General features: G+C 41.6%; 1 protein-coding gene across 3 annotated transcripts in view; it reads right to left on the bottom strand.

The window, feature by feature from the left end:
• Positions 1–23,235, bottom strand: part of phactr1 (phosphatase and actin regulator 1) — a 39,132-nt gene that overhangs the window by 13,200 nt on the left and 2,697 nt on the right. Inside the window, exons 2-12 of one of the 3 annotated variants that reach the window (XM_068724952.1) lie at positions 11,688–11,852; positions 10,234–10,314; positions 10,032–10,121; positions 9,710–9,892; positions 9,382–9,622; positions 8,479–8,675; positions 8,008–8,164; positions 7,116–7,171; positions 6,965–7,026; positions 6,272–6,412; positions 6,087–6,163 (exon numbers count right to left, since the gene is read on the bottom strand). In XM_068724952.1, coding sequence (XP_068581053.1) covers positions 6,087–6,163; positions 6,272–6,412; positions 6,965–7,026; positions 7,116–7,171; positions 8,008–8,164; positions 8,479–8,675; positions 9,382–9,622; positions 9,710–9,892; positions 10,032–10,121; positions 10,234–10,314; positions 11,688–11,852 — 1,450 coding nt within the window. Of the gene's footprint in view, positions 1–6,086; positions 6,164–6,271; positions 6,413–6,964; positions 7,027–7,097; positions 7,172–8,007; positions 8,165–8,478; positions 8,676–9,381; positions 9,623–9,709; positions 9,893–9,995; positions 10,122–10,233; positions 10,315–11,687; positions 11,853–23,235 lie in introns of those variants that run through there. The other 2 variants (XM_068724954.1, XM_068724953.1) reach the window with 2 other exon arrangements.

Here is a 23,235-nt window from a genome sequence, read left to right as displayed (position 1 = left end):
TCGACATGCTATACTATGACTGTTTTTCACTTTTTTCGACAGGCTATACTATGACTGCTTTCGACATAACATACTATGACCGTTTTTTGACTTTTTTCGACAGGCTATAATATGACTGCTTTCGACATGCTATACTATGACTGTTTTTTTACTTTTTTCGACATGCTATACTATGACCGTTTTTCACTTTTTTCGACAGGCTATAATATGACTGCTTTCGACATGCTATACTATGACTGTTTTTTCCATTTTTCGACAGGCTATACTATGACTGTTTTCGACATAATATACTATGACTGTTTTTCAGTTTTTTCGACATGCTATACTATGACTGTTTTTCACTTTTTTCGACAGGCTATACTATGACTGCTTTCGACAGGCTATACTATGACTGTTTTTTTACTTTTTTCGACATGCTATACTATGACCGTTTTTCACTTTTATCGACAGGCTATACTATGACTGCTTTCGACAGGCTATACTATGACTGTTTTTTTACTTTTTTCGACAGGCTATACTATGACTGTTTTTTGACTTTTTTCGACATGCTATACTATGATTGTTTTTCACGTTTTTTGACAGGCTATACTATGACTGTTTTCGACATAATATACTATGACCGTTTTTCACTTTTATCGACAGGCTATAATATGACTGCTTTCGACATGCTATACTATGACTGTTTTTTTACTTTTTTCGACATGCTATACTATGACCGTTTTTCACTTTTTTCGACAGGCTATACTATGACTGTTTTTCACTTTTTTCGACATGCTATACTATGACTGTTTTTTCCATTTTTCGACATGCTATATATACTATGACTGTTTTTGACATAATATACTATGACTGTTTTTTCCATTTTTCGACATGCTATACTATGACTGTTTTCGACATAATATACTATGACTGTTTTTTTACTTTTTTCGACATGCTATACTATGACCGTTTTTCACTTTTATTGACAGGCTAACTATGACTGTTTTTTTACTTTTTTCAACATGCTATGCTATGACCGTTTTTCACTTTTTCGACATGCTATACTATGACTGTTTTTCACGTTTTTTGACATGCTATACTATGACTGTTTTTTCCATTTTTCGACATGCTATACTATGACTGTTTTCGACATAATATAATATGAATGTTTTCGACATAATATACTATGACTGTTTTTTGACATGCTATACTATGACCGTTTTTCACTTTTTTCGACAGGCTATACTATGACTGCTTTCGACAGGCTATACTATGACTGCTTTCGACATAATATACTGTGACTGTTTTTTGACTTTTTTCGACATGCTATACTATGACTGTTTTTCAGTTTTTTCGACATGCTATACTATGACTGTTTTTCAGTTTTTTCGACATGCTATACTATGACTGTTTTTCACTTTTTTCGACAGGCTATACTATGACTGCTTTCGACATAACATACTATGACCGTTTTTTGACTTTTTTCGACAGGCTATAATATGACTGCTTTCGACATGCTATACTATGACTGTTTTTTTACTTTTTTCGACATGCTATACTATGACCGTTTTTCACTTTTTTCGACAGGCTATAATATGACTGCTTTCGACATGCTATACTATGACTGTTTTTTCCATTTTTCGACAGGCTATACTATGACTGTTTTCGACATAATATACTATGACTGTTTTTCAGTTTTTTCGACATGCTATACTATGACTGTTTTTCACTTTTTTCGACAGGCTATACTATGACTGCTTTCGACAGGCTATACTATGACTGTTTTTTTACTTTTTTCGACATGCTATACTATGACCGTTTTTCACTTTTATCGACAGGCTATACTATGACTGCTTTCGACAGGCTATACTATGACTGTTTTTTTACTTTTTTCGACAGGCTATACTATGACTGTTTTTTGACTTTTTTCGACATGCTATACTATGATTGTTTTTCACGTTTTTTGACAGGCTATACTATGACTGTTTTCGACATAATATACTATGACCGTTTTTCACTTTTATCGACAGGCTATAATATGACTGCTTTCGACATGCTATACTATGACTGTTTTTTTACTTTTTTCGACATGCTATACTATGACCGTTTTTCACTTTTTTCGACAGGCTATACTATGACTGTTTTTCACTTTTTTCGACATGCTATACTATGACTGTTTTTTCCATTTTTCGACATGCTATATATACTATGACTGTTTTTGACATAATATACTATGACTGTTTTTTCCATTTTTCGACATGCTATACTATGACTGTTTTCGACATAATATACTATGACTGTTTTTTTACTTTTTTCGACATGCTATACTATGACCGTTTTTCACTTTTATTGACAGGCTAACTATGACTGTTTTTTTACTTTTTTCAACATGCTATGCTATGACCGTTTTTCACTTTTTCGACATGCTATACTATGACTGTTTTTCACGTTTTTTGACATGCTATACTATGACTGTTTTTTCCATTTTTCGACATGCTATACTATGACTGTTTTCGACATAATATAATATGAATGTTTTCGACATAATATACTATGACTGTTTTTTGACATGCTATACTATGACCGTTTTTCACTTTTTTCGACAGGCTATACTATGACTGCTTTCGACAGGCTATACTATGACTGCTTTCGACATAATATACTGTGACTGTTTTTTGACTTTTTTCGACATGCTATACTATGACTGTTTTTCAGTTTTTTCGACATGCTATACTATGACTGTTTTTCAGTTTTTTCGACATGCTATACTATGACTGTTTTTCACTTTTTTCGACAGGCTATACTATGACTGCTTTCGACATAACATACTATGACCGTTTTTTGACTTTTTTCGACAGGCTATAATATGACTGCTTTCGACATGCTATACTATGACTGTTTTTTTACTTTTTTCGACATGCTATACTATGACCGTTTTTCACTTTTTTCGACAGGCTATAATATGACTGCTTTCGACATGCTATACTATGACTGTTTTTTCCATTTTTCGACAGGCTATACTATGACTGTTTTCGACATAATATACTATGACTGTTTTTCAGTTTTTTCGACATGCTATACTATGACTGTTTTTCACTTTTTTCGACAGGCTATACTATGACTGCTTTCGACAGGCTATACTATGACTGTTTTTTTACTTTTTTCGACATGCTATACTATGACCGTTTTTCACTTTTATCGACAGGCTATACTATGACTGCTTTCGACAGGCTATACTATGACTGTTTTTTTACTTTTTTCGACAGGCTATACTATGACTGTTTTTTGACTTTTTTCGACATGCTATACTATGATTGTTTTTCACGTTTTTTGACAGGCTATACTATGACTGTTTTCGACATAATATACTATGACCGTTTTTCACTTTTATCGACAGGCTATAATATGACTGCTTTCGACATGCTATACTATGACTGTTTTTTTACTTTTTTCGACATGCTATACTATGACCGTTTTTCACTTTTTTCGACAGGCTATAATATGACTGCTTTCGACATGCTATACTATGACTGTTTTTTCCATTTTTTGACATGCTATACTATGACTGTTTTTTCCATTTTTTGACAGGCTATACTATGACTGTTTTCGACATAATATACTATGACCGTTTTTCACTTTTTTCGACATGCTATACTATGACCGTTTTTCACTTTTCTCGACAGGCTATACTATGACTGCTGTCGACAGGCTATACTATGACTGTTTTTGACATAATATACTATGACTGTTTCTTCCATTTTTCGACATGCTATACTATGACTGTTTTCGACATAATATACTATGATTGTTTTTCAGTTTTTTCGACAGGCTATACTATGACTGTTTTTGACATAATATACTATGACTGTTCTTTTACTGTTTTCGACATGCTATACTATGACTGCTGTCGACAGGCTATACTATGACTGTTTTTGACATAATATACGATGACTGTTTTTTGACTTTTTTCGACAGGCTATACTCTGACCGTTTTTCACTTTTTTGACAGGCTATACTATGACCGTTTTTTCACTATTTTCGACATGCTATACTAATGCTGTTTTTTCCATTTTTCGACATGCTATACTATGACCGTTTTTCACTTTTCTCGACAGGCTATACTATGACTGCTGTCGACAGGCTATACTATGACTGTTTTTGACATAATATACTATGACTGTTCTTTTACTTTTTTCGACATGCTATACTATGACCGTTTTTCACTTTTTTCGACATGCTATACTATGACCGTTTTTCACTTTTTTCGACATGCTATACTATGACTGTTTTCAACATAATATACGATGACTGTTTTTTGACTTTTTTCGACACAGTATACTATGACCGTTTTTCACGTTTTTTGACAGGCTATACTATGACTGTTTTCGACAGGCTATACTATCACTGTTTTTCGACATAATATACTATGACCGTTTTTCACTTTTCTCAACAGGCTATACTATGACTGCTGTCGACAGGCTATACTATGACTGTTTTTGACATAATATACTATGACTGTTTTTTCCATTTTTCAACATGCTATACTCCGACTGTTTTTTCAATTTTTTCGACATGCTATACTACGACTGTTTTTTCACTGTTTTCGACATGCTATACTATGACCGTTTTTCACGTTTTTTGACATGCTATACTATGACTGTTTTTCACGTTTTTTGACATGCTATACTATGACTGTTTTTTCCATTTTTCGACATGCTGTACTATGACTGTTTTCGACATAATATACGATGACCGTTTTTCACGTTTTTTGACAGGCTATACTATGACTGTTTTCGACATAATATAATATGAATGTTTTCGACATAATATACTATGACTGTTTTTTTTACTTTTTTCGACAAGCTACTATGACCGTTTTTCACTTTTTTCGACAGGCTATACTATGACTGTTTTTGACTTTTTTCGACATGCTATACTATGACTGTTTTTTGTCTTTTTTCGACATGCTATACTATGACTGTTTCTTCTATTTTTTCGACATGCTATACTATGACTGTTTTTTGACTTTTTTCGACATGCTATACTATGACTGTTTTTTCTATTTTTTCGACATGCTATACTATGACTGTTTCTTCTATTTTTTCGACATGCTATACTATGACTGTTTTTTGACTTTTTTCGACATGCTATACTATGACTGTTTTTTAATTTTTTTCGACATGCTATACTATGACTGTTTTTTCTATTTTTTCGACAAGCTATACTATGACTGTTTCTTCTATTTTTTCGACATGCTATACTATGACTGTTTTTTGACTTTTTTCGACATGCTGTATTATGACTGTTTTTTATTTTTTTCGACATGCTATACTATGACTGTTTTTTCTATTTTTTCGACATGCTATACTATGACTTTCTTCTATTTTTTCGACATGCTATACTATGACTGTTTTTAAATCTTTTTCGACATGCTATACTATGACTGTTTTTTCCATTTTTCCACATGATATACTATGACTGTTTTTTATATTTTTCGACATGCTATACTATGACTGTTTTTTTACTATTTTCGACATACTATACTATGAGTTTATGACTTTTTTCTACATGCTATACTATGACTTTTGAAAAAAGTCGTATAAAAGTCATAGTATGGCATGACTTTTTTCGACATGTTATACTATGACTTGTGTCTTTTTCCGAGACACTATACTATGACTATTTTCAACATCCTACACTATGACATGCTATCCTAGGACTTTTGTCCCAAAGTGTCATAAAAGAGTCATAGCATGTTATGCCATGAAAAGTCATAAAGAAGTCTATATTTATATTACAGTCCTTTTGAAACTATTATTCTGTGCCATATAGGTGTAAAATGTCATTAATGAGCCATAGTATGTCTTAAAAGTCAGAGTATAATTTGCCATAAAATTAAATTCATTAAAATTCATAGTATAGTGTGCTATATAAAGTGTCATGAAAAGGTTTAAGTATCGTATACCATAAAAAGTCATTAATTAGTATGCCATAAAAAGTCATAAAAACATACTACCATAAAAATCATCGTATAGTATGTCAAAAAAAATAAAAAGTCATACTATAATATGTCAGACTGTCTGCATGCACCCCGTCCTTTGCCTTACCTGGTAAAATGACGGCTCGACTCGTGCACCTCCATCTCTGTGCTCTTAAACTCATTCAACTCCTTCCTGATGGCAGCCTGAACAACGCACAAGGAGACGCTTATCAACACAGAGCGTATCTACAAACTACTCAAATCCAGAGCTAGTGAAGCATTGTTTGGAGACGCTCCTGTGCGTCCGCTGACCTTATCAGCAGCCGTTAGCCGAGTCCACGGCTTGTCTGCTCTCCTGTCGTAGTCCTGAGCCTCAGCGACCTCCACGTAGTCACTGAAGCGGATGAGGATCTTTGCCTCCCTCAGCTCCTCTACTGTGGGCCTCTGGCTGAGCTGGAGGGTGCAGGAAGGAGAGGACAGTAGCTCAATGCGCTGCAACACGGACGCTGAGGAACGTGCGTCTGTGCAGGAAGGACAGCTGACGCTAGAGTGTTACGTTTACATAAAGAAGCTGCTTCATTTCTCTTGGCTGGAGGAAATACATACGGAGAAACCACTTTTTATATATATATTTTTGTTCTGAAATCAATAAAAAAGTAAGTATGAAGAACAAATCAATATGAATAGTCATTAAAATACTAGAAGGTAATCATAGAACCTCTGCCAAGAATGAAAACAGACAACTGAGCTTCATCTTCTCGCCTCTAGACTCTAAAATTCACACATTTGTATTATGATTGTCTTTCAACATTAATAAATCTCTTCATAATAATTGGATTTGTGCATCAATCACTTGTTCCTTGGCTCATCCCCATTCCTCACCAAATTCCATTCATATGTGTTAAGTCGTTTATCCTGCTAAGAGAGCAACGTGATGGAGGTTAAGGCAGATTTGATGTTCAAAAAAAGCACAAAAGTTCATTTAAGAAGAGATCTCTGGCTTACCTTTTTGGACAGATGTCTTTTGATCTCCCTCTTCTCCTCCTGCTCCTCCTGGTCGTTTCGAGCTGGAAGGAAGCAGAACGACAGCGCGATCACACACAGGGATTATTAATACAGACGGATGTTGTTCTCTTACCGTATGTAAGTTACTGACGTTTGAGTATGTTCCTCTGCTCCAGTTCCTCTGCTGTCGGCCGTTGACTCAATCGCCTAAAAAAATAATTTATTTCAGGAATTATTTTTTGTGTACTTTCATCCACAAGAGTCGTGCAAAATCTTAGCCAGTCCGTTCCTCTTGTGGACGGACTGGGCAGTGAACCCGTCACTGTGCAGGTGATGTTATTTCTTAAGAGGGTGTAGTTTGTGTGTTTATGGACACCGACTGAGGCGGTGCAGCGATTCATACAGTTGATAGGATGTTTGATAGTGAGTGAGAACAAAAAGATGCCACCACCAGGGGGGGGGGGGGGGGGTCGGGGGGGAGACAATTTAATTTCAATTTCATTTGAGACAATTGCCACTAAATGAAAAAAACAAAAACAATGAAGTAATCAATTAAAAAAATGTACGCAACTGTGGTTTTCAGTGAGTGTTTTAATATCTTCTCAATACTGTACATATGAAGAGGATTTATGAAATGTTGCAGAGACATAGTGTGACCTACATTACATTTCTAGGCAGTTCTAATAATTCTGCGTTAGGAATGATGGGATGATTCTTTCATCTGCACAGGCTTACTGCACCTATCAGAAACCTTTCCAACACTCACACAATGTACTGTACTCCACTTTCTATTTTCCGCTCCTCACCTTTAATCCCTCTCCTCCTCTCCTCCTCTCCTCCTCTCTCCCTCAATTATGACTCATAATCCATCATCTGCTCCCTCGAGCAGCCAGGTCACATCTAACGCGTGTTAAAGCACTCTGAGGGCGACGTGTTAAACGCTATGCGTCTGTACATGCGTGCGATGGCGTGTGCGGTGGCGTGTGCGGTGCCTCGTACGACGGCGCCGGTAGAATCCCTCGCTGGTTAATCCGGAGACTCACCTGGTCAGTTTGGTAGCCGTCTGTTGTCGGGACTCGAATCTCTCTCGGTCCGACTGCATCGGCAGGATGTTTTTGTCCTCCAGCTCACTCTTCGATGGACGGTTACTCAGCTTGATGGCCAGAGAGTCCTTCCGTAAAATCTTCATCGCCAGCTTGCCTTCAGCGTACGAGAAGCAGAGAGGACGAGTGGTGCATTAACACTCACTTATAGTGTCCTTATATCATGTACTGTGTGTTTCCTTATATCATGTACTGTGTTTCCTTATATCATGTACTGTGTGTTTCCTTATATCATGTACTGTGTGTATACTGTATTACTTGTGTAAAATAAATAAAGTGTAAAAAGAATTGAGTGCTTCAAGCCGTGTGAGACGTCGGCGCTCATGCCACCATATGGAAACATGATAATTAATAACAGCTGCTAAATGATAGATTGAAAAACACGAGACGGAGAGGGGAAAAAACGCCTACTTGTAAACAATGTATCATCATCATCTTCCTCATCGTCATCCTCATCGTCATCCTCCTCGTCGTCGTCGTCTTCCTCCTCCTCTTCCTCCTCCTCCTCCTCTTCCTCAGGCAGGTCCTCGTAGTCCGCCTCGTTAGGGAGGTTCTCTTTGTCGTCGTCGCACTCGATCATCACCGCGGGAACCACGTGCATCATGGAGCTGCAGGTTGGAGGGAAAGGGCAAAGGTCAGCCGGGAGAGGTCGTTTGTGTTTGGTCATCGATCATTGGCCTTAAACGTCAGTGTGGAGAAGGCAAAGAAAAAGCATCAAAACAGTGTCAAACTAGAAACGTGAACATCTCCCTCTCGCCTCCAAAAAATGCTACCACCACTATATTGTCCATCCCTGTTCCCTTACAGTCAAGATGGCGGATAATGTAACAAAAAAAAACATGGATTTGTTCATCTGGTACGGCGCCTAACTTTAGTGGGTCACAACACATCAGTTATGGAGTTAATCTGCAGATGCTCGGGTATATTTTAAGACACTGAAAGAAAAGAAAAAGGCCCCAGAACTGAAAGAGTGGGTTAGTGGGTTAGTGGTGGAAATGGCGTCTGATGAATGTATGCTCAGCAGAATCATGAAGGAGGAAGGGGCGTCTCTCTGGGGACCGGTTCTGGGATTACATTAAATTGGAAGATAGTCATAAAGACGTAGATGACTGATCCTGTAGTAGTACCATGTGTGACATGTTTTCCCGATTTAATAATGTATTTATTTATTTTTTACTGGATCTATGTGCTGGAGTCTGTCTCCATAATATTTAAAACATGTATGCAAAAAAAAACAAGCCTAAAACAATAAAACAAATTCTGTTGAATACTTTGAGATTTGAGCTCAGTATCAGTGCTTCCACTGTTCCACACCTCTCAAACCTCTGCATAGTAAGGGCAAGGGTCTTGTTGAGCTCCTCTATGATTCGGCTGGGGGGGTGCAGGGGTAGCCCCCCGTACTGCAGGGAGTGCCCGCCCATTGGAGCGTGGCACTTCTGGAAGGCGAGTGAAGAGGGCTCCATGCTCCCTGCAGGTATGGAGATCATGAGCTTCTTTGGAGGTAGAGGAGGAGATAACTTCGAAGACATACACGGCAACTTCACCGGGGCACCGTCTGCACGGAGCGGGGGGGTGACAAGATTAGACACGTATACACAGAGTCACACGCTCATCTATAAACGTGCACAGAAGACAAACTTACCTGCCATGTGATTAGGAAGCCTGTGTAAGGGCTTGGGCGGCAGCGCAGGAGGCTGTTTGTGTAGCGTGGGAGGTCTGGAGAGCGTCGATTCAGCGCAGTCAGCCGGATACACGGTGGACTTCTTCATGGATTTCTGGCCGTGGTCCTGTTGACCCTCTTTTGGCGTCTGAAACTCCAGAGAGCCTGAGGATCAGAGACACGGAGATAAAGAAATAAAAACGGTCAGAACGCTACGCTACGAGACGAGGGACGAGGCGACGATGGTGCCGAGGCTCCGCTAGCCTACCTACAGCTGCAGCGGCTCCTTCCATCAGCTCAGTACCTTCAGACTCCGACGGACCGGAGCCGAGCGCCGGAGAACGCCCGTTCTCCATCTTCACCTCCTGGAGCACGGCCGAGGAAGAGCCGTCTCCTAGAGGAAGGAGACGACGACGGGAGGAAGGAAGTCAACAAGAGGAAAACCAAAGACTAATAAACTTCAACTAATAAATAACTCATTTCCTCTATAACACTTTATTAATCACCTTTCTCATAAACCTCCTTCAGCACTCCTTTCTTGATTAGCTCCTCTCTGCTCTGGCGAGTGGACATTTTCCTCTCCAACACTGAGGAAGACGAGACACGAAGTTGAAGAAAACAACAACAACTCGAAAGACCACCTAAGCACCGGATCCTTCTACTGCGTCATTAGTGTTGATGAGTGCGTCAGCAGCTGCAGCAGATGTTTGTTTGGACTCGCTGCCTCCGTCATTGCTGCTACCGGGAATAATATGTGACTCACAGGTTTCACCACCAGCTAGCTGATCCACACAGAGAGGAATGATGTCGGTGTGGAACCAAAAGACACATGACTTGCAGCTAATTAGCTGAATAATAAGCAAATGACAGTACAGTACAGTCATTTAGCAGACGGTTTTATTCTCTTAGCTTGAGAATTATAGGTGATGTTTTTATCAAAATGATTGCTATGAAATCAACAGCCAAATAAAACAGTTTCAAGATCGCCTGGTGACCTTGTGTGAGTCGGACCACGAGGGAACCGTGGATTCCCACGTGACTGAATGCACCGGCAGTAACACCCGGCGCTCACGCTGCGTTTCTACCTGTGCGCTGTGAGATGAAGGCCGGCGGCGTCGTGTTTTATTTGCGTACGGAGAAAGGAAGCAGCCTGCTGTGACAGCTGGTGAGAACAGCTTGGCTGCAGGAAGCCTCTCCTCACCCCTCTGCTGTCTGCGCCTCTCAGTAATAACAAGATGTGGAACCAGTCAGCCAGCTGAGGAACAACAACAGCTTCACCTTCTCCCTCCAAATGAAACGCCGGCTTTCATTCCACAGTTCGCTACCGGGGCTAACATCGAAAATAGGGACAGTTAAGCATTTAAAGCTATTCTGTTGCTGCAGTAAACGTCAATCAACTTCACTCCAGCGCTGTTGTGTTCGCGTCTCTGATGAATACTGTGATTAACAGCTTTTAGTGATAGTGTTTGAAGCATCAAATCTAAAATTGTGGAAATTAACGACGACAAGCACAGATTCTTCCTTTTCTGAGGAGATCGTTTACTGAAGTAAAAGTAGTGACACCACAGTGAGAAACACCCTGCAGCAAATGAAAGGCCTGCATTGAAAAAGTTCATTTCTTAGTTCTAGAATTTATTTTTAGTCATATTTTCTTTCATTAATCTGATTTTATTCCTGACTTCTCTGTAAAGACATTCGTCAACATTTGTTGTTTTTTTTAGCGGTTGGTCTGCTTGTGGTCCGGTTGATGAAGCGGCCTTTACCAGATCACAGAACCATAATAATCATAGATGATATATCCTCTGCTGCAGGCCGTATATCACCCACTGCTCTGCAGCTCCATTCATCAGTGCTGCTGTTGCTCGGTGCCACAGGGTGACATTTATCTACCCCCCTCCCCCCTCCCCCTCCCCCTCCCCCCGGGTGATAGATAATGTGACGTTAGTGCTTCGGTTCTCACCGGCAGAGGTCTGCTTGAACTTCTCGCTCTTCTTCTTCCTCCATTTCCAGGGCTTGAACAGACGGCCCAGGGTGGCGAATTTGCTCCGCCGCCGAATGGGAGGCGTGTGTGTGCCGGGAACCAGCGAATCGGAGCGCATCGCCGTCAAGCGCTCCACTTCCTCGGCTGGAAAACACAACGGGAACAACAACAACAACGAGGTCATCGACAGGCAGCTGACTCAGCACTTACATACATATGCTTTAGACTTGACATCCACAGCTAAGAACACAGATGATCAACAGACACCGACACACAGATATACCACAGAAGAAGAGAATAATGGTCATGTGACGAAGCAGATCAGGAGCCTTTTTTCATGTGAAATGCATTCATGAAATCCGTTAATCCTGCTGACGAACAGAGCAAAACAACCACACCGAAGCACGACTGTGTGCTACACCTGCATGGACCTCAATACTGTTTTTGGGTACGGACCAAAATGTGTATCAAACAACGGTCAAGTACTGAAAAGCACGGCGTCGGATGTTTTGGTCAAATCACGAGCGCCAATAAGAGCTGAACAGAGCGTCAGCGGTGAGGGAGGAGAGACGAGTCGGTGTGAACCGGTGAACAGACGCCAGACAAAGGAGGCCTCGTTACAAGACGGATGTCAGGTCAGCTCAGCAGCCGCCATCGAGAGGCCCGTCTTCAACGACAACAACAACAACAACAACAACAACAACAACACCCAATCCCCCCCGACTCCTAACCCACTCCACCTCCCCTCCTCAGATCTGCAACAAATAAGGGAACATCTCAAAGCAAACACACACTAGGTGTTTCAGTTTACGGGACAATAAAACACACAACGTATGACGCACGTGTCGGTTCCTCTAGTCCAGGGTGAGGAGATAGTGTGTTTTGATTCCTGAGGTGAACCCCCCCCCCCTGAGAGCAGCAGTGAGTCAGAGGGTGTGTGTGTGTGTGTTTGGCTCTGGGAACTGGCCATTTTCACAGAAGTCAATTTATGGCAGCAGCAATTAGTTGCCGCCCCAATCAAGGTCTTCGATCGAATAAGACATTTAAAAATCGACTGGTTGCATTTGTTTTTACGGGAAAACAACCACGTGTGAATACCAGTCACCTCTCTGGGGCTCAGCAGTGCACTTCAAGCAATCTTCTCTCACGATCCGTATCGACCTGCGGACGGACAATAATACCGGAGAGAGATTTTCAAATTAAATCAGAGCAGTTTGATTGATTGGACGACATTTTACAACCAGCTGGTTCGGGGCAGATTGGTGCGAGCGTGACGACACTAGTGCTGCTGCAACAAAGAGTCCGTCGACTGATTTTGTCGATTGACGGAAAACAAATTGGCAGAAATATTGATAATCTAATGCAAATTTTTGTCATCTTACAAGAAAGAAAATACCCCATTTTAGCCCCTCAATTGAGAATATTTGCTGTTTATATAATAGTAAAGTGAAGATATTTGTGTTTTAGAAAGTGGGACATTTAAATATGTCACAGAAGGCTGACCTTTTATTGACTAATATAATAATGTATTGATTTTAAGCAAAAGATGAATGTGAAATCAGGCTCGACATTAACTCCATCTCAATCACAAACAGGCTGCTCTATTGAAACACCCTGAAGCTCTTTGGAGATCACTGAATAGTAGGACGTTGATTCGAGGACCGTTCAGGTTCAGTGATGCTCCCGGTGCTGCTGGAGAGCAGGGAGCGGCAGGGAGGCAGGGAGCGGCCACCGGACGGACGACGATAAGACCGATTAAAAAAAAAGAGAAGAGTAAGACCACCACCCCCTCCTCTTCCTCCCGGTCTAGAATAAACCGTGTCATCTCACCGTCCAGCGGCTCGGCTCCGCGGCAGTTGCTGCAGATGTGTTTGATCTCTTTGCCGATCTGGCCGTGGATCGTGAACGGCACGTTGTTGTTGTTGTTGTGTGCGGCGGGCTGATGATGATGATGATGATGATGATGATGATGATGCTGCTGCTGGGGCTGTTTGGACTTCATCATCCCGGTCAGGCAGAAAGCTCTCCTCCTCTTTCCCGGTTTCTGCTCCTCGGACACGGGCGCTGCTGAAGATGGACGGTCGGTGGCGGATCCGGACCCGGACCGCGAACGCATCACGTCGCCTCCACGGACCGCCATGTTTGACTCGGACTGCAGGGTGAGACCTCACACTTGCATGGGCTGGACCCTCTGACCTGGAGGAGGGTTTCAACTGCCGGTCTGTCCACTACTAACAAGTCAGCCGCCATAAAACCAACTACTACTACTACTACTACTACTTCCGGCCTTACCTTACAAAATAAAAGCACGTAAAAATACTTGTAAGAACTGGAAGCACACAAACCTACTGAGGAAATAGTTTCTCAGTATGTTTGTATACTGCCACACTACTTACTGTCCTGTGAAACTGTTTGTGCAAAATTTAATTAAAAGTCTGCACTTCTATTAGCATTGCTATTAATTCATTTTGGTGTGACAACTACAATGAGTTGATAAATCACAAATTAATCTTATCTACACTTATACAAACAGTGATACAATGATGTATTGCGCAATAAAAACACATAATTAAAATGATTCAAACGTGTGATGCACGACTTTATTTGCAAGGAGATATAGAGATTAGCAAACGTGGATAATCTTATTTTAACAAAGTCCACAATCCAACACTACTCTGGATTGTTGTTACTCCGTGAGTACAAAACACAATTTCTTCATCTCCTTTACTTTATTTTGGAGGCCTACTTTACTTCCGGTTTTAGTCTGTCTTGTTGGCTGCACCTTGACACAGATTCAGCCAATCAGAGCTGGCTGTTGTGTTCGATTCATGATGGTAGCCAATTAAGTTGAAGAGAGTTAAGATTCAGATGTGTGTGTGTGTGTGTGTGTGTGTGTGTGTGTGTGTGTGTGTGTGTGTGTGTGTGTGTGTGTATATATATATATATATATATATATATATATATTAGTCCCTAAAAAGTCTGGTATATGAATATATATATTCGCTTATTTCTCTTTTTATCTGTAAGTATCTTTATCCTTGTGTTGCTGTATCAACAGTAACGGTTTTCTTATGTAAATATATATTATTTTATCTCTATTTACTTTTTCTAGTAGTTCTATGTGAAGCATATTGAATACAACTTTCTGAATTCTGGTTATTTTAAATTCCTACTATTATTTATTATATAAACCAGCTCAACTCCTTATTATATAGAACTTCTCAAAAAAGTGTTTAATGCAAGTAAACAAATAAAAAATCATATTGTAAAAAAAATTGACAAATAAGATTTTAAAAAGTTACAGATTTTAAAAGATAAAGATTTGACTGATATGGGATTAAAAACTCAAGAGGTCACACGTATGAGATATGTTGAATATGAGAGTGTTGAAAGTAAATAAAAAAAGGCTGGATGATAAAGTCTCGAGGGATAAAAGCATGTCACATTTGGGAAGTCTTTTAAAAAATAGGAAACGACTGAAGTCCTTATGCTTGAGAGAGAGACGGTGCGTTGTGTTCTGTGGAGGCCAACGAAGGGTCACAGGCTGTCGTTACAAATCTCAACCAGCAGGTGGAGCTCACGCACAAGCAATGAGACTGAAACGAGTTCGTCTCTTGTCTCAAAGAAGTGACAGACTGAGCTATCAGAACCACCTCCTCCATGCTACAACACTGAGCTGTGGTGCACAAGCATACAAAGCCTGGACCTTGTGTGTTCGAGGGAATTTTACGTTTTCCATCATTTAACTCACATACAATGTGTGCGATTGACGTTCATGTCTTTTATGCGACACTAAGATCAAAAGCATAAGCTGCGTTTTCCTCGCTGCAGACGACGATGAGTCACGAAGGCTATCAAATTCAAGCCAAGTACAAGCTTTTGTATCACAGGATGAAAGGGAAGCGCTCAGTGAACGAGTCCTCCTCCTTCAAATAACCATCGGGCCTCCGGGCCTCCTCTCACTCACAGGCAGCGGTGGAGGAAGCGTTCAGAACCTGACGTTAATTAAAAGGAAACATTGTAAAAGTCCTGCATTGAAAATGTCACTAAAGTGAAGCTATGTGAATATAAATATAAAAGGGATTAAAAGTATGCAGAGGAATGTCCCCCGTGTCTGTTGTCATTAGATTAGTATTACTGGTTCGTTTTGTCCAACCAATGATTTAAGATAGATACAAATTGTTGTTGGTTAGTTTAATTTATACCAAAACATCGTATTTTACAAGCTCCTCATATACCTTTTTATGCCCTTTGTGCAAAATAAATACAGTTTTTCTCTGAAATGCTGCAGGGTAGAGAATAAAATACTGAAGCACAGTTCTTGAGTAAATGTTCTTAGTCAGGTTCCACCACTGGATATGAGTAAAGACAGTAACATAAACTAAACAGAACCGCTTTATGAAGACGAGAGTTAAAACACAAAGCGATGCTCGTTGAAGTGGAAACGAGGAACGAGGAACAAGGAAGGAGGACAATATTTGCTCCTTATCTCGATATCACTCGGTCTCTACTCTGGTGTGTGTGTGTGTGTGTGTGGGTCTTATTCTGAAGGCTGGCCTGAGTCATACCAGCCTTTCACTGCTGTTGCCTTCTCTAATGAGGGGGGGGGGGGGGAATAGAGCACTGGTGATGTAGAGCTAATCGATAAATCCATAGTCTCACTCTCTCTCTCTCTCACACAGAGGATGAGACCTATATGGTCATGGGCCTGGGAGCCAAGGTGGTATAGGACATAGGAAAGCATTGATTGCTCTGCACTTAACTCACAGGACGCATTTAGATGTATATGATGTGAGCATCAGCTGTAGAGATACTCACTATGCAGGTTGTGTTATATATCGGTTGGCTCCACCACGTTGGTGCGGACTGAAAGGTCTACACTGTTGAACTAAACTCCTGGAGGGATAGCCATTACGTTCAGTACAGATACACATTCACTGAGGATGCATCCTGAAGACTTTGGTGATCTTCTGGCTTTGCCTCTAGCACCACCAGTCCAGCGCCGCTTGTATGTATGAACACGTTAACTGCCGTCTCTTATGAGTCCAGGCTGAGGTTTCCTTGATGAGATAGTCAGCGGTCAGACTCCTCCAGAGCCGCAGAAGACATCACACCATTGTTCTCACAGGCAGAGAAGTGCTCCTCATGAGGATTAAACTGACCGCTATTTATTAAACCAGTGGACTTTACAAAACAGTGCCGTGTGCTTAAGTTCAGTCCTGAAGACTGCATTTAAATAGAGCCTTCATCCAAAGATCTTCATAGAGCTTTTCCCTCTCATTCTCTCTCACACACACACACACACACACACACACACACACACTGGTTTAACTACAACCATCAGGATTTGGGGTTTCGTGTCTTCAGTGTCATTTTGACATGTGGACAGGAGGGGCCAGGGCCGACAGGGGGAGAGGGGCCGACAGGAGGGGAGGGGCCGAACAGGAGGAGCCGGGCCGACAGGAGGGGAGGGGCCGACAGGAGGGGAGGGGCCGGGGCCCGACAGGAGGGGAGGAGCCAGGTCGACAGGAGGAGTCGGAGCCGCTTCATCTCCTGAGCCCACAGCCCTAATCTAAACTCAGAACTACAGTGAGCTTATTCACTACTTTTCAAGCTCACAGCGATAATGTGTAATCTACTGCAGGTCACTGAAATGATTCATGGTCCAGAGTTGGTTTATATAAGTAGCACACAATATGATTCATTCAAATGCTGGAGCTGTAGCGTTCACTGAGGTAGTGTCACACTCGTATCCTGAGAGAATCAATACACCGGTATTACCAAATTAAAGTAAAAAAAACGCTCACAGTGCAGTCTAATTAGTTGAAGATATTTTATTTTGCTCCGTCATATTTTTCCCCTCTTCGCACCCAGAGAGCTATACCTCATTTGGTTCCACCCTCTGTCTCGTTAATCTGAATTTCAACCCTCAAAACCCCATTAAAAACAGAGCCACAAGAAAACACAGACGTGTCATTTAACTTCAGTCCTCAGAAAGGCTTCCTGCTCCCTGCACACTGATGACGAGGGCTCAGAGGTGGTTACAGCTCAATGTGCTGCTGACAGTAATGGACTCCATGCGTCTGACAAGTCGACACACTTTCAGATATATATATATATATATATATATATATATATATATATATATATATATATATATATATATATATATATATATATATATATATATATATATATATATATATATATATATATGACTCACACTCTTCCACGCACACAAGTACAAGCAGTAATACATGCGTAACTACACACACACACACACACACACACACACACACACACACACACACACACACACACACACACACACACACACACTTATATGAGACCACAGGTGCGCTTGTCACATCAGAGAGGGCAGCATATCCTCCGCCTGTGGTGTGTACAGCTGTCAGATTATTTTCTATCTGCGAGACACTGAGCTCTTCACACCTGTCTCACCGTAAACCCCTCCTGTCCAACAGCGTCTCTCTGTATTCTAGGACCAGCAGTCTAAGCATGTCTGTCTCGTGAGCCGTCTACTCCTCAGCTCAGACACGTTACCTCATCAGCAACACGGCAAGCCTACGGAGCGTCTCATCTCTGTGGTGTTGTGCTGTGATGGAGAAGCCTCGACCGAATGGATCTTTACTTTGACCTGCCTGAGCGGTGAGTCGCGTCATCTCTACGGCGACGAGTCTGCCTGACAACTCTTAACGAGCTTCCACGCCCCGGCTCTGAAGCTGCTTCGCCAACTCCTCTAGTATTAGGAGGATGTAGAAATAGATCACAGGGAACAACTTTCATACAGTGCATGGGACTGTGGCTCAGGACGGCTGTGTGTCCAATTAATCAAACAATCAAATCTAACTATAAGTCACATAAAAAAACTCAAAAAATCAATAGTTAAAATGAAATGTCAGAGCTGTTCCAGATTGCTTTTATCCTGATTCACTGATTCATTAATCAACTGATTGTTTCGGCTCTAATTGTCTCTCCATTTGAACTTTGTGTCTCCTGATTGTAATTGTACCGCTGCAGCTACGGTCTGCTCGGAGACAAAATTGTGACTTGTGTCTTTCATAAAAATAAAAGTCCATAGACTTCACATTCTCAAACTCTTGACTATCCTGCTCTCATGATCACAGGTTAAACTTCCTGGTCGTTACCGTCTTCATGATCGATGTCACACTGGACGACCACATAACCTTCCCGTTTCTCCCTTTTCCGATGACTATCCATTACCCCACATATCACCTCCTCATCCTCATCCCATCAGGCAAAAAAAAAACCTCATTAATCATCCTCTGGCCTTTGACGACGCTGCTGCTAATTCAGGCCCCTAACTGAGACTACAGTCCTGACAGAGGTTTAGCATGCAAAGTGCTGCTCTGGAAACCTGCTGTTTGGAGTCTGAAACAGTCTCCCGCTTCCATTTAATCTTCATCACTCTGCTACTTCTACCTTCCACTTTCCCACCAGTTCTAAAAACTCGCTCTTAAGAGTGCAGCGTCTTAAATACTCGATAACAAACATATTTATTGGACGTTCTTGTAGTTAAACTGGAAGTGGGCCGTAATATAATATGATGTATAATATCCTCTGTCATGGTACGTGCAATTCAATATCACAGCATCATGACACTCTGGTGGTTCGTTAAGAACAAAATGTGTCACTTTGCTATTTTATGCCCCAAAAAAAAAGGGATTCAAACTTTCTTCATCCAATGATTCGTTCAGATGGCATTTTAATTTGTAAACAAACTAAATAGAAAAAAGGTGTGTATAGATTGTATTTATTGCACCTCACATGTATCTTGTAAAGTCACATGAGTAACTGATGAACTGTGTACAAACTGGAAACTACAAACTAGCTCTTCCTTCTCTACTTCCAAATTATTGTCAAAGGACAGACGGTGTCATGTATTGCACAGCTTGTAAAGCCCTTTGATTTGGGATTATTATTATAATTATTATAATTTAAAATGTGAAAATCTCCCAAACAGTTTTTAGAGGGTTTTCCTATGACAAGCTGATCTTATGCGTCTGGTTTGCTCTCCTTTTCTTTCTCCGTCCGTCTAAAACAGTGTTGACATCGATGCTGCAGCAAACACACATGAACAGTGTTACATACGGTGTGATGGGATGGAGAAGGACGAGGGACGTCTACGAGTTCAAAGGGGACACAAAGTCCAATGTTAGTACAGTTTCTGGCTCTCCTCTCTCTCGACACCATTCATTGTTCAAAAGCCTCCCTCCCTCTCTCTCTCCCTCCCTCCCTCTCTCCCTCTCTCCCTCCTCTATGAGCTGAATTAATACAAAGTGACAGAACAGCAGAGCCTGTGGGAGCATCGTGTGTGTTTATGTGTGTGTGTGTGTGTGTGTGAGTGTGTGTGTACCTCCTTGTAAATGTGTGAATGTGAAACTTGGCGTATCACTGGGATGTGAGTCACTCCTCTCTGTTTCCTGTATGCAGCCCATCTGTTTGATAGGTGGCCTTCACCAATACAGACGGCTCACTTAAATAAATAAACCTTAAACACCGCGACACCGGGGACAACTCCTGCAGCCCACAGCTGAAACATCAAAGAGAGGCTCACACACTGGCTGCAAAACAGAGAGGACAACACAGTCGGCAGCCATTAAGGGATTAAGAAGCAGGAACGACGTTACGGAATGCACCGTGCACAATTACACAAGAAATAGAGCCTGACCTAAATGTGTGAGGACAAACAATTTGTAAAAAGAGTTATCTTAAAAACACAAGTACAGATAAATGAGTTGAGCCAAAGACGCACGTTACGCTGAGGAAGGGTAGCAGAGATACAAACTCACAAGACTCACTTCAAGTGTAATCATCTTTATATGACTTGTAAGTTTTTAAAAAGATATCGAAAGGTTCGCAACTGAGTTGTTCGCGGAATGCACTTCCTTGACTAACAGCTATCTCAGCCTATAAACACTTCTGTAACTGACAAAGATGATGGAGAGCAAACTCACACACTCTGAAAGTCCTTCCCAGGGTGACATCATTGACGTGACATCACTTTATATATTCAAACAATAAAACACACTATCTTCGTGCACTCATCCTGGGAGCGATGTACACAAGTGAGACTTGTAATGTAATGCAATCGACGGGAAATGTGTCCTCTGCTGAATGCTACTGGTGTTTGCTTCTCACTGTTGCTCTCACTGACATGTGGGTGACGAATGCAACAAGTCCAGACACGCTGTCTGAAGCCTGTCAGAACACATTCAGGGAAACAGAACTCAGTCAAACTGTGACCCAGTTCTGTTCAAAATACTACGACTGGGAAGTGACAAAATGAAGGCAGAAGTAACAGTTCTTACATCACCGTACCGGCTCATTGCTAATCTATAAAAGCATCAGGGTTGATTTATTAACCACTAATACAACGTGTAAGGGTGCTTTATGAAGCGGCTCCAACATTTAATATACTCAAAAAGGTCAGGGCATATCAAAGAGCGTGAATTATAAGATATTTTCCCACAATGCAATGCACAGAGGAAGAGAAGCTGCAAAAAAAAAAAAAACATTCAAAGAAAAAAGTAAAGGTGGTAAGACACCTCTGGAAACATCTTGACTGTGTGGGAACCATTTTGTTTCCACAAAACGCAGCAATGTGCCAACAAGGGCAGGGAAGAAGAAGAAGAAGAAGAAGAAGAAGAAGAAGAAGAAGACTGCTGGCTCGTTCACATGGATGTTAACTAGTTTTTTTACAGAGGTGCAATAGAAAGCATCCAGACCGCAAACAATACAAGCTGGCGTGGGACGTTGTACGGTACGGGACAGGAGGATGAAGACCACCCTGAACGTCATGGACACCCATCACCTGAGCGCCGGTGGTATCGGTGAGAAGAGGAGGCCTGTGGAGAGCTGAGGGGGCGTTCAAAGAGAAAAACCAACCCAGACACAACCTGTTCACCTTCTGGAGAGAGACCACCAGCCTTCAGAACAGCTTCTTTCCTCTGGCTGTGAGACGCCTGAATTCATCCTCCAACCCTCCATATGTAATATAGTAGCTTTTTAGTTGTTTGTTTTCTTTCCTATGTAGCAAATTGAGACTATAATCTAAATTCCGTTGGGCAACCCTGTGGTGCAATGACAAATAAAAACCTTGTAACCTTTTAAAAGGGTCAGATCAGCTTAAAGAAATGTCTCCAACACATTGCTTGGACCTCGAGGGCAGATGTAATGGATACACTATGACACGAGAAACACTGAACGTGAACAGAAACTTTGTTCACAAGAAACCGTGATTGATTCGACCGTCAGCAGATACTTTGTATCCTTTCCTGCTAGCACAAAACGGTAAAGTGCCCTGAACGGCTGGACATCCAGTGCACTATTACCAGATATAGTGGTGTATATTACACAGGATGCAGCTGCTATGTAGTGTGAGGTTTGCAAACAACTTACTAAAAGAAGGAGGAGAGGAAAAGAGGGTACAACCAAATCATAAATAAGAAACATCACGTCCTAGGAAAAGGGCCAGAAGATAATAAACCAAAGTTACAGACACTGAGACGTCAAACCAGCCAATAGAGCGTCCCACTGTCTTGATTGTCAACTCCGCGTCAGACGCCGTCCCTGGCTCAGGTTGTCTCTCGCAGCACAATGATTAGCTTGTCTGAGCCGAATGGATGAACCAGTGGAGGGAGAGTGAGGGGGCGTTTTTGTACGTTTGCTGGGAGGCAGCGAGGCAGGAAGTGCTCCTCTGCATTTAAAGCTCTCACGCGTCCTCCTTTGTATTCTGTGTGCCACAGGTAGTTCCACCGTTCTGCTGCTCAAGGCCCGGCTAATGTATGGAGATAGCGGTGTTGATGTGTGTGCATGAGAGAGAGAGACAAAAGAGTGTCACTCGGATAGTGGGAGGTGGTGTGTGTGTGTGTGTGTGAGCACCATTCCCACCATATTCTATGGACGACAGCCAGTTCCATTTCTTTTTCACCGTGCCAGCCTTTACGATTCAAAAGCCTCCATCCTGCAACCCTGTTCTCCTCCTCCTCCTCCTCCTCCTCCTCCTCCTCAGACTCTTCCTGCTCCTCCACCTCCTCTCGTTTAAGACCTCTCTGTCTCGCTCATTCAGGTCTTTATTAGAGCTTTCTGCGTTCAAATGAGAGAGCGTGGTAATGCCTGCGTCTTGGTCTTTGTGAGGAGGACTAAGCTCTAAAGCGGGCTGACCTGGATTTACATTGCTGGAGCGGTGCAGAGCGGTGCTGCCTGGGATTTGGACGGGCTCAAAAACGATGTCGCACAGCAGGAATGCCAGGCTACGAAATAGTTCTGGTCCCATTAAGTGGCATAAAAACTGTAAACTTAACATTGAGTCAAATAACTGCCGACAAACACACAGACTATCTTCACTCAACTCTGAGCTCCACAGAGCTTTTTTAGCCTCTTCTAGCGTATTGTTTTGGTTTTACAGCAGGTTTCCCAGCATACAACTTCTGTACACTACCTGCCCGGCACCAAACACCGGACGGAACAAGTTAGTGAATGA

Source organism: Cebidichthys violaceus, unplaced genomic scaffold (assembly GCF_023349555.1).
Source record: "Cebidichthys violaceus isolate CVI_PGR_0920_01 unplaced genomic scaffold, fCebVio1.0.p SCAF_33, whole genome shotgun sequence".
Taxonomy (NCBI): Eukaryota; Metazoa; Chordata; class Actinopteri; order Perciformes; family Stichaeidae; genus Cebidichthys; species Cebidichthys violaceus.
The sequence above is the reverse complement of the archived record's forward strand: the minus strand, read 5'-3'. Positions and strand labels throughout refer to the sequence as shown.